This window comes from Aotus nancymaae, unplaced genomic scaffold (genome assembly GCF_030222135.1).
Source record: "Aotus nancymaae isolate 86718 unplaced genomic scaffold, 86718_ANA_hifiasm-v0.15.2.pri h1tg000053l, whole genome shotgun sequence".
NCBI classification, from domain to species: Eukaryota; Metazoa; Chordata; class Mammalia; order Primates; family Aotidae; genus Aotus; species Aotus nancymaae.
The window spans coordinates 31268188-31279803 of record NW_026988467.1 but is presented as its reverse complement, the minus strand read 5'-3'; the positions used below and the strand labels follow the sequence as shown (position 1 = coordinate 31279803).

Below are 11616 nucleotides of genomic sequence, written 5' to 3'. Positions count from 1 at the left end.
CTGAGCCCCAGCCTGATCCCAGCTCTGACACCAAGCTCAGAGTGGGTGAGCTTTGAGGGAGGGGAAGGATGCCATCTCCACTCACCAAAACGTTTCTTCTACTACCTTTCCAAACTAGGAAAGTTTGGGGATAGCAGAAACACCAAACAAGGGTTCTCAGGCCCCTTGGGTAACGCTGGCTCTAAAAGGACAACTTTTTTTTTTTTCCCTTGAGACGGAGTTTCACTTTTGTCACCCAGGCTGGAGTGCAATGGCACAGTCTCGGCTCACTGCAACCTCCGCCTCCCGGGTTCAAATGATTCTCCTGCCTCAGCCTCCTGAGTAGCTGGATTACAGGCATGCTCTACCATGCCCGGCTAATTTTGTATTTTTAATAGAGATGGGGTTTCTCCATGTTGATCAGGTTGGTCTCAAACTCCTGACCTCAGGTGATCCACCCGCCTCGGCCTTCCAAAGTAAAAGAACAACTTCTAACCTGCAGCCTCTCACCTCTCACCCTGGCTGGAGGAGAATCTCTTAGACAAGGACCTCAACTTCCTGGGGTCATGGACTTCCAATGTGTGAACAGCCTTTTTGAGGCTTTCAGGATTGAGCCCAGCCTCACTCAATCCAGCAGTGGTTCAGATCCCTGAGAGGTAGAGGGGATTGCTGGAGACTAGCTGGAGAAGTCAGGGAGGGCTTCCTGGAACCTCTGTTAGCCTGGCTGAAAGGTGGGAGCTTAATTTTACTGCATGATTCCTGAGCCAGGCACAGTCACATACCTTCACTTATTTGGTTTCCCATCACTTGTGAGGCAGGTGATGCTATTTGCATTTTAGGTTATAGAAAACTGAGACTTAGAGAAGCGAAATGATTGACTCCAGACCACAGCATTTAATTCAGGGCCCTCTGATGCTAAAGCTCATCTCACTATTCTGCACTAAGGCCTTTTCCAGGGTCCAGTAGTATTTAAAGGATTGGTGGAATTTTGAGGTATGGGGTCAGGGACACGGCATGCTGACACAGGAGCAGGGTGGGAATGTACTGGGTGAATCTGGGGAGCCACAAGGAAACTGGCCTGATTGATTTCAGGGATTCAGAGGGAACAATGCAAACCACAGCTGGAAGAAGAAGAGGGTGGTAATTTATTAGGCTGAGCATTCAGACTCGCTGGGTAAGCAGCAAGTGAGTGGGTGAGCTCTGGATGAGGGGTACAGAGCTGGTGTTTTCAACACATATCCTGATGGGAGAGGGGCCAACTTGCTAACCTGCTGTAAAGGCATCGTGGCTTTCAAGGGGAAGGATGGGGCCGTATCAGATAGGCCCCCTTCCCTTCTTCAGCCCTAGCCCCAGAGGTTCCCCTGGGAAGGGAGGACAACCAGCTTGCCTCTGAGGGTCACTACCTAGTGCTCTCCCCTGCCCGGGTCACCTTCCACATAGGTCAATTCTGCCAGCAGTGGGCCCATCCTCAGCCATGTCTCCTGTATCTCGATGGCTCATCGGGACCTAAGTGCCCCCTCAGCTGTCAATCCCTCCTCTGATTTTGCACAAGCAGTGTTCTCTGCTGGAATCCTCAGTGTTTTCTTTCCCTCCCCAGTGAACTCCTAGTCAAGACCCAGTTCAATTGTTCATGTTGTTTCTGCAGCCTTGGTGACTCATTGGCAAGATTCAACCTCTTCCACTTCCGTACATTGCCATCGTCCTTACTGAGGTCTGGGTGCATGGAGAGCAGATAAGAAGCAGATCCTTAAGTTGCTCCTCCTGGTGGGCAGACTAGAAAGGGCCAAGGTAGGAAGGACAAGTGACCTAAGCCTCCCTTCCCAAATACCAGGGATGAGGATGAGGTGGGGCAAGCGCAGGGCCTGCCTGAACTGGACCGTGAAGGGTTTGGCTGGCAGGCATGCTTGAGGAGCAAACCATCCAGTATGGAAGCACTTTGCAGGGGGCACTGTGGCCAGATCAGTGACGGGCATGGGGGAGGCAGGGCAAGGACACTTATGCTTTGACCACTGATTAATGGGCTAGAGCAGTGGGGATGAAAAGAAGATAGTGTCTGAGGCTTTTCAAAAGGCAGAGCATTTAGGAATCAGGGCTGTTGGGGCCAGAAGGTATGAGTTTGAGGGTTCAAGGTGCTGGCTGGAGTTGGGGGTTGCGGAGACCAAAGAGATTATGGACCAAGAAGAAAAGGAAGGCTGGGCAAAATAACTCTATCCCTCTCCCCGCCAGCACATATGATAGTATAAATACACACCTAGCTTGTGATCAAGTCCTGTTTATTTTAGAAGCATGAACAGTAGAACTAGGAAGGAGTGATGAAAACAAGGCACCAGTTCCCTTGACAGGGCTAGATCCGGCACAGGCACTGTCTGTGAGATCAAGGCTGACCCAGCAGCCTCCATCTGCCTTTTCCTGTGAGGTGAGGGTGTGAGGCCAACCTGTGCACGGGTGACTCTTCCATAGGGTGAGGTTGGGGTAAGTTGGCTCTGGGTCCCTCTGGATCAGTTGCAAAAGGACAGAGGGCCCCCAATACCCTTGGCCAGGAGCCTTCCATGCTGACTCTGTCTGTGCTCAGGCAAAGCCACATACTGGAGAGGAAGCCATAGTGCCTGGTGGGCACCAGGAAGGCCTCAGGTGTTCAAGAACAACTTGCAATGCGGCTCTATGGCCAGCAGACATCTGCTTCCCTGACCCAGTCATCTCTGTAGAGCCTTCCAGGAGGGGGCATCCCAGGCAGCCAGACTTCTCAGGACCCCTCTGTTGGGTGACATAAGCCCCAGGCCTCTATACATACTGCTTCTTAGAAGCAGAGCTGCTGGGGCGACTTGGGGATTTTCGGCCATTCTGAGGGGGTGGGTCCAGAAAGAGAGGGGGCCTAGAAGAAGCCAGCCTCTCCTCCGTGGTCAGGTTGGCCCAGTTCTGCTCGCTGGATGAGAGCCCATTGTAGGTGGGGCATGGTGGGGATGAGGGCCCCTGGCCCATGGGGAGGTAGAAGAAGACCTGGTCTGTGTAAGGGTCTGAGGAGGTGCCCTGGGTTGGGGGTGCATCTTGGCCCTGCCGTGCCTTCATCCCCCGGCTGAGGCAGCGACACAGCAGGTGCACCAACTCTAGCAGGTTAAGCACCAGGGAGATGAGTCCGACCACCAGCATGAAGATGATGAAGATAGTCTTCTCCGTGGGGCGAGAGACAAAGCAGTCCACGAGGTAGGGGCAGGGTGCTCGCTGGCACACAAACACAGGCTCCATGGTCCAGCCGTACAGGCGCCACTGGCCATAGAGGAAGCCTGCCTCTAGCACGCTCTTGCAGAGCACGCTGGCCACATATGTGCCCATCAGTGCTCCACGGATGCGCAGGCGACCATCTTCTGCCACCGAGATCTTGGCCATCTGACGCTCTACAGCCGCCAGTGCCCGCTCCACCTGTGGGTCCTTGGCTGGCAGTGCCCGCAGCTCTCCCTCCTTCTGCCGCAGCCGCTCTTCTCGCCGAGAGAGGTAAATGACATGGCCCAGGTAGACCAGGGTGGGCGTGCTGACGAAGAGGAACTGCAGCACCCAGTAGCGGATGTGGGAGATGGGGAAGGCCTGGTCATAGCAGACGTTGGTGCAGCCCGGCTGGGCCGTGTTACACTCGAAATCTGACTGCTCGTCGCCCCACACTGACTCGCCGGCAAGTCCCAGGATAAGGATGCGGAAGATGAAGAGCACTGTCAGCCAGATCTTGCCCACCACGGTGGAGTGCTCCTGGACCTGGTCCAGCAGCTTCTCGAGGAAGCCCCAGTCACCCATGGCTCCCGGGCCTCCGTCTGCAAGGAGACAGAGCATGTCAGCATGTCAGCATGGCATCCTTCTCGTTCGCCCAGCAAGTCTGCAGGGAGATCTGCCTTGCCCTGTCCTACCTACAAAGAAATCCAGGCTCAGGAAGGGGAAGGACCAGGCTGGGGGTGCCTACTCAGCAGTGCAGGCAGGACTCAAAGCAGATTTTTGGATGATGGCTGCCAACCTCTTTGCATGGTATAATTGTGCTATGGCTAAGGGCTCTGCCTAATCACACATCTATGTCCCTCTTGTCCCCGAGCCACCGTCCCAGGATGGCCACAGGCCAAGGAAATCTGGGTGGAGTTGAGGCTCCTTCGCCTATGGGAACAGAATTTGAGGAACTTATCCAAGGCTGTGCAGCTGGGCTATGCCCTTCGTCCCTTTTGCCCAAGTTTGGCTACCCACAGAGAGCGGGGCTGGTGCTGTTGGTAGAGGTGTTATCTTCTGCTTCTTAGGGGGCTCAAAGCCTCAGGTCCTTGCTCCCTGCTTCATATCTTACCCAGCTGGCTTCATTCTAATCTTTGAGCCACAGGGGCTGGGAGGAGAGAGAGCTTTTAGAAGCTGAAGGCAGTAGCATCCTTTAGCTCCACCTGTCAGCAATAATGACCACAGTCTTCTTCCTCCACCTCCACTCCCACCCCCTCCCACCCCTAAAGCTGATGCTGCCAAATTCTAGACTCTTGAAAGGAATCGTCACTGCAGAGTGAGGCACAGGCCACAAAGTTCCCAAGGGGGAAGTGCCTTTTCCCAGGTGCAAGGCTGTTTCAAGCCAGGCTCTGGAAGCGGCCCTGGGTTCAAATCTGTTCAAATCTTGGCTTTCAGTAACTGCGGCCCCTTGGATAAGGAACAAACCTCTGGGCGCCTCAGTCTCCTCCACGGTAGTGTGGAAACAATAGTATTCCCACCGCCTCCGGTTGTTATAAGGATTCCGTGGAAAGACGGTGGGAGCCTGGCCAAGGCCACCTGGGCGAGCGCGGCTCTGTCGTTGCTGCGTTCCGCAGCAACCCCCGTCCGGGCCTCGGAGGACCCAAGACTCCGCCCGGTCTCCCGCGAGCAGGTGGCGTCCCCGGTCCCCTCCTACCTCGCGACTCACCGCCTGCCTCCCGGGCGGCCCAGGTGGAGGTGGGGACGATGGCCGGAACGGCGCCCGCGGGAGCCCTGCTGGACCGCGCGGGCGGTGGGGGCGCCTTAAATAGCGCAGAGGGGCGGGGTGGGGGCAGGAAACGCGACGGGGAGGGCGGCGGGCGCTGGAGAGAGGGCGGGGGCGGGGACTGGGAGATGCAGACTCCCTAAACCCACTCCGGGGAGGTGGCCCTGTGATTTGGGATGGGGGCAAGAGGGGCTGGTCTACCCCTCCTCTCCTCCGTTCTTTCTCCACCAGGTATTCCAAACGGTAAACTCTCTTTCTGTAGTTTCTTTTGCGGGGAAAAGGGAGTTCTCCCAGGTCGGGATCTCTCAGGGTGGCTGGTTTTGAAAGGGTTGCAGTAAGAGCTGTTGATCTGGGCTACTGGCCTGGGGGCCTGTGAGGGTGGGTGGATGGGGCTGGGGTGTGGGGACCCCTCATTTGCTAGGTGGCCCTAGTGTGCCAGGATGAGGTGATCCAGGCTGATTACGGCGTGGAGACACACAACGGGGGACAGGGGTTGTAATTCACACTTCCAGCATCCATGGTAGAGCTGGGGTCTCTGCCGACACCTAGCCCTTGTTCTTCCAGAATTCTCAAACATCTCCATGCCTGGGCAGGCTACACAATCAGAGGCCATTAAGCAACTCCCATGGACTCCTTGAGACGGGGGGTCGGGGAACCACCTGACCTTTAGCTTAGACTCCATTCTCATGCCTGTAAATGGTGACCGGGTGGTGCGGGGACATCCCTAGGAATGAAAGGGCTACATAGAGCTAGCATTCAGGCATCACAGGTGGATGAACATCGGTGAGGGTCTGCTGTGCTGCAGATGCTGCTTGGGGACCTGGGAATACCATGATGAACAAGCCAAACCTGCTCTCTGGCCTCCTCCCTCACTGGCTGTTGGTGCAGGGATTAAGCATATCAGCACTTGGATAATGGTAAAAGGATAAATGTGGAAAGTTCTTCTGAGAGGCACTGGATGATTCCCAGGGGACTTGGTTAGGAACATTTCCTGGAGAGGAGATGCTTTTTCCCCTCCGTTAGCCAAGTGGAGGGGATGAGCATTCTAGGTAGAGGGGCAGCATGAGCACGGCTCGAGGGCCTGGAACTGTGGGGTCCTGAGACGGTGGCTACTACCCTCAGTGCTGAGACTTTGTTGGTGGCTGAGCCCAGGAGTTGAGACTTTGCCGTTGACTCCTGTACCCTTAGGCAAGTTACTCAAATCCCTGTGCCTCAATTTCTTCCTCCGCAGAATGAGGATAGTAATAGAATCTACTTTGTAGGGTTGATGGCATATAGTGTGTATCATCATCAAAGCACATAGTGTAATGGTGGTAGATAAAGTTTTTCAAGTGAGTAGAGGCTAAAAACATTGTGATACTGTAACAAAAAGGGCCTGTGGGTTGTTCTTGGAGGGTGGTAGGGGCTGGCGCAGCTGAGGAAAGGGAAGGTGGCAGGGAGCTACTGGCAGGGGCGGGGCGGGGTCTGGTGGTGCAAAAGTCCCTGTTCCTCCACACCAGGATTCAGTCCTTGGATTCCCTGGGCCCCAGGGCTGGGTCCCTGAAGGTTCTGTCTTCAGGCCCAGCAGGAGGACATCTTTGGCAGCAAGTGGGGACACTCAGACCTGAGAACTTCAGGGATGGCTGCCCCTGGGGGGGTCCGGCTGAGCTGGCTTCCCCTCTAGGCTTCTTCCTCAGGGCCAGGCTGAACTGAGTCTCCTGGATTTCTGAAGCTAACAACTGCCCCATTTAGTTCTGACCCTTGAGGGCATGAGAACCAAGGCTCCTGGAGGCTGGTTCTCACCACGCCCCCACTGCAGCTATGCTCACTCCCGAGTTCCTCTCCTGGGGCTGGCCCCTGCTCTCCCAAAGCCTTTCTGATTCAGTCTACTGGGAAGAGGGAGGAGCAAGGGGAGGGCTGGGGAGTGACGTCAAGGCTGCCCTCACCCTGCTCTGACCTCTTCCTCAAATTAGGAGGTTCGAATAACTCAGCCTCTTCCCCAGAGGATGAAGAAGCTGGGATCAACCAAGACACAGTTACCAAAACCTGGCCTTTCCACCTGGGAAACGTCCTGGGAACCCCACACTTCCCTGCATTCCCACTGCCCTGGCCCTGCTCAGGCTGCTGCCACCTGAGTGGCCTCCCAGCTGCTCTCCTGGCCTCTGGCCCCACCCCTTCAACCAAGCCTCCACACTTCCCTAGGAATCTGACCAACATAGCCCTGCTGAAAAGCCTTCTATGGCTCCCTATCACCTTCTGGGTAAGCCCTAGGCTCCCCAACCTCCAGTCTTGGCCACTTGTCCAGCCTTACCCCTCACCCTTCTCTCTGTGACCCAACCATATATCACTGCTGGAGTTCTCTGTGCGTGCTTGCCTTCGTCTGTGCTGTTCCCTCTTCATGGAGCACCCTCACGTGCCGACCCCTGTGAATCAGGACCTTTCTCAGTTGTTGCCTTCTCCCAGAAGTCCCCATGCTGTCCTCCTCTGGGCTAGCTGTACCTTTATGTTCTCAGTGGCTCAGCTACTACCCATGGTGCATTGTTTTTGTTGTTATTTAAACATTTTTATTGTGTTAAAAAGCACCTACCATAAAATGCATCACCTTAAGGGTTTTAAGAGTACAGTTCAGGCTGGGCGCGGTGGCTCAAGCCTGTAATCCCAGGACTTTGGGAGGCCGAGGCGGGTGGATCACTAGGTCAAGAGATCGAGACCATCCTGGTCAACATGGTGAAACCCCGTCTCTACTAATACAAAAAATTAGCTGGGCATGGTGGCGCGTGCCTGTAATCCCAGCTACTCAGGAGGCTGAGGCAGGAGAATTGCCTGAACCCGGGAGGCGGAGGTTGCGGTGAGCCGAGATCGCGCCATTGCACTCCAGCCTGGGTAACGAGAGCGAAACTCCGTCTCAAAAAAAAAAAGAGTACAGTTCAGTAGTGTTGAGTATATTCATGTTGTTGTGCAACAGATCTCCAGAGCTTTGTCATCTTGCAAAACTGAAACTCTGTCTCTAGGAAGCCACTTCCCTTTCCCCTCTTTCCCCATTCCCTGGTGCATGGTCTGCTTGTCTTCCATTAGACTGTGAGCCCCTTGAGGGCAGGCAGCTGGGTCTTTAAATCTCCACCACCTAGCAGTGCACTAGGCCTGTATGTAAATTTGTTAATTCAACAAGTAGTTTGGTGCAAAAGTTATTGTGGTTTTTGCTATTAAAAGTAATAGTTACTGAGCGCCTCCTGTGCGCTGTGACGCTGTCCTAGACATTGGAAACAACCAAGGAACAACAACAAAAAATCCCCTTCCTCGGGGGTTTTACATTCTAGCTGGCCAGAAGACAGATAATAAAATATAGAACATGTTAGATGGTGATGAATGCTGTGAGGGAAATAAAGTAGGGAGGAGTGAGAGTGCAGGGGTGGCAAGTTTCAATTTCTAATAGAAGAGGAGAGGATGTCTCACTCTGCAGATGACATTTGATGCCAGCCCTGAAGGCAGGGAGGGAGCCCGCTCTGTGGCTACTTTCGGGCACAGCATTCCACTCAGAGGGAACCTGGTATGCAAAGGCCCTGGGGAGGGAGTGTGCCTGGTGCTTCCTGGCTTGAGGGCAGCAGGAAGTCAAGTGGTTGCAGCAGGTGAGCAAAGAGAGGTGTTTAGAAAGGCAACAGGCAAGATGCGGATGGGGCAGATCTTGCGGGCTCTTGAAGTCCTGTGTAAGTTGCCTTTGGAGGTTTGGGACAGAGGAGTGATGTGGCCTGACTTAGGTTCTGACAGGATCACCCCAGCTGCTGTGCCGGGAGTAGACTATGGTGGTGGGTGACAGACAACCGCCTTCAATGTAGGACTTGCTGTCCAGCTGTGTGAAGCCTGGCCAGCTGACTGCCTCCACCTATTAGCACTTCCGGGGTGCTTCTGCTGTCTAGATGGCCATGTTCTTCCTGGGGTGGCCTCAGGCCATGACCGAGCCAGGGGATGGCCAAGGCCTCGCCATTGCTGTTCGATGCAGAACTCCCCACGTGGATGGTCTCTGCTTCTGAGCTCCCTGGGACACGTCTTGCTGTCAATCCTGCTTCCTTCCCTTTTCCACTTATAGAAGCCACTCCCCAGTGCACCCTCTTAACCCTTCCTCAGAGTCTGCGTCTCAGAGTCAGAGGCAGGAAGCGAGAGATGGAAGCAGTCATCTCAGTGAGAGATGATGGGCTGTCAATTTGGGCTGCTGTAAGACTGAGTAGCTTAAACAACAGACATTTATTTCTCATAGTTGGGAAGCATAGAAGTCGGAGATTCAGGTGCCAGCATGGTCAAGTTCTTGGTGAGGGCCATTTTCTCTTTGCATCCTCACATGGAGGAGAGACAGAGGAACCATCTCTTTCCTGTCTCTTCTTATAAGGGCACTAATCCCATTCAGGAGGGCTCCATCCCATGACCTAGTGACCCCTGAAGGCCCCACCACCTGATACCATCACACTGGCGGGGTAGAATTCAGCTTATGAACTTTGAGTAGAAATTCAGCATATGAACTTTGGGAAGACACAAACATTCAGTCCATATGGGGACTTGGATCAGGGTGAATGAATGAATACAAAGGAATCTCCTGTTTATCTTGGGCTGCAGGGTGGCTGTGATGTTATGCAGTAGGTGTAGATTTGAAGACTATATGAAATCTTAATCTGTCATATGCATGATTGAAGGGAGTTTGCAGTGAATCCTTATGTGGTGGGGAAGGAGGATGTAGAGGCATGTACCCTGAGAAGGCCAAGGGGACGTGAGGGCCACCTTGTGGCGACACGATGTGTCCTGGGACTTGGTGGTGAACAGTAGTCACCCAACACATACTGGATGAGATCAGTGAACTGCACTGCTCGGAACAGCTCCAGGTCAAAGGCAGGCTGTGCAGGGCTGGATGCCCCCTCCTCCATGGTCCTGGCCCACAGCCTGGAGAAATGGGGCCAGGACTAGATGCTCAGTCCTTGCTGAGCATTAATTCTTTGCAGGAATAGCCCGTGATAGTCTTTGGTTGCTCTGACCTCCAAGCCACCCGTGACCAGGCAGCCAGAACCACCCAGAGAGATGCTGGAATGCATATCAGCAACTAGGTGGAGATCACCCCTCCCTGAGACCTTTGCAACCCTCCAGCCCGAGCAGAGGCTGACCTCCAGTGCATCGGGCAGAGACGTTCCTGAGTACAGTCATACCTGGGAATTTATTAGATACATTGGTGCTGTGCTAATGTTTTATCTACAGTGCCTCCTTCTACCTCTACAACAGTCCTCTGTGTAGGAAGAACTGGGTGCCATGCTGACTCTGTTCCCCTGTGCTCTCCACCCTGCCCTGTGCGCTGGGAGGCTGAATTGCCCTCTGACTTCTGGTTTGGTTAAGTAAGTGGGAACCACTGGCCGGCAAGCAGGAGATGGGAAAGTGAATTTGGGGGATTTACCTGGTTGCTGGGATTGGATGCATCCCGTAGCTCCTGTTCATTGTTACCCTGGTACTAGCCTCAGGGTACTGCAGTATCCATACGGTTGAAAACAGTCTTTCTAGGAAACTCCCTTTGAAGTTACTTGGTTTGAATGTGCCATCTGTTTTCTGCTAGGACCCTGATTGGTACAATTCCCATTATACTGATGGCAAGACGGAGGTTCTGAAGGCTTGCCCAAGATGTAGTGTGCTGAAGCTGTGCTCAGGGAGTGGTCAAGCCATGAATCCGTCATGGGGGTGTGGGAACAGTGTCAGCCAGCCCTGGGCTCTTTAAATTTGACTGGCTTATCCACCCTCTAATGGCCACCCATGAGGGCACAGGTGACCCACTGGCTGTTCTGTCTCTGCGATGACCTCACTTCTCCTTGCTCGCTGTGGCGCTTGGCTCACTGGCTCCTGAATTGCTGGCTCCCAGCCTTGGCTCTGATAGTCGCTAAGTGTTCCTCTGGGTTAATATAGCCTCGCACCCCCTTTTGCTTCCCATTCTGGTCTGGCCTTGGGTATTGGTGTCTCCTAAATTTCAGGTCATGACAGAGCACCGGAGCAGGGCTGTGAGCCACCCTAGGGGTTGCTTCGTGCGGCAGATGAGCCTGTCTTCCTGTCTCTTAGCTCTGTGGGCACAGGTCCTACCTCCCTGTACAGTCCCAGCATCCTGCCAGAGCCCTGGTGCAGCAAAAATGCTCAGGGAAAATGGGATGAGCCGAATAAAATGTGGGTGAGGCTGGGACCACATGCTTGAGGGCAGACTATGTGCCCTATTGAGTGCACATAAATAGTGAGAGTATGAATAACAGAGATTGTGTGCATAGAGGGTGGGGATGTGTGTTGTGATGGCAGTGACCGGGTGACAGAGGAGGGAGTGTGGTTTGTCATAATGAGAGTGGCAGTGATTGTGTGTGTACTCAGGGCGGGGTCTCATTATGAAGGCTGGAAGCGCTGTTGCAGAGGGAGCACAGCGCTCTCTTGTGGCCACAACTAGAATCTCAACATGCATATCTATAGGTTCCACCCCAGCCGCCTCCTCTAATACAAACCCTGCTCCCAGCTGTCAACCTGGGCCAGCCTAGCCCAGCTCCAGCTCCAGCCCCAGCTGCAGCCACAGCCACAAGCCCCCACCCTAGCTCTACCCTGAGCCATGGAACTCTTTCTCTCTCTGAGGGCTACCTTCCCTACCTTCAGGGTCCTGTGGGTGGGAGTGTGGCAGAACCAGGGACAGAGCCAACCTG

General features: G+C 54.2%; 1 protein-coding gene across 3 annotated transcripts; it reads right to left on the bottom strand.

Moving 5' to 3' along the window:
* Positions 1 to 2235: 2235 nt before the first annotated feature.
* On the bottom strand, positions 2236 to 4955 carry GJA4 (gap junction protein alpha 4). Of its 3 annotated transcripts, none has more exons than XM_012440225.3 (2): positions 4886 to 4955; positions 2236 to 3779 (listed from the first exon to the last, which is right to left on the bottom strand). In XM_012440225.3, exon 2 carries the CDS (start codon positions 3760 to 3762, stop codon positions 2761 to 2763), a length of 1002 nt encoding a protein of 333 aa, XP_012295648.1. In that variant the 5' UTR covers positions 3763 to 3779; positions 4886 to 4955; the 3' UTR covers positions 2236 to 2760. The 3 variants fall into 3 exon arrangements, with proteins under 3 accessions (XP_012295648.1, XP_012295651.1, XP_012295657.1); XM_012440228.2 differs by having other exon boundaries at positions 4874 to 4938; XM_012440234.2 differs by lacking the exon at positions 4886 to 4955 and adding an exon at positions 4645 to 4685.
* Between the last annotated feature and the right edge of the window lie 6661 nt (positions 4956 to 11616).

Bases quoted from the DNA above. Each gene is read 5' to 3' on its own strand.
- GJA4 (XM_012440225.3), bottom strand. From the start codon at position 3,762: ATGGGTGACTGGGGCTTCCTCGAGAAGCTGCTGGACCAGGTCCAGGAG.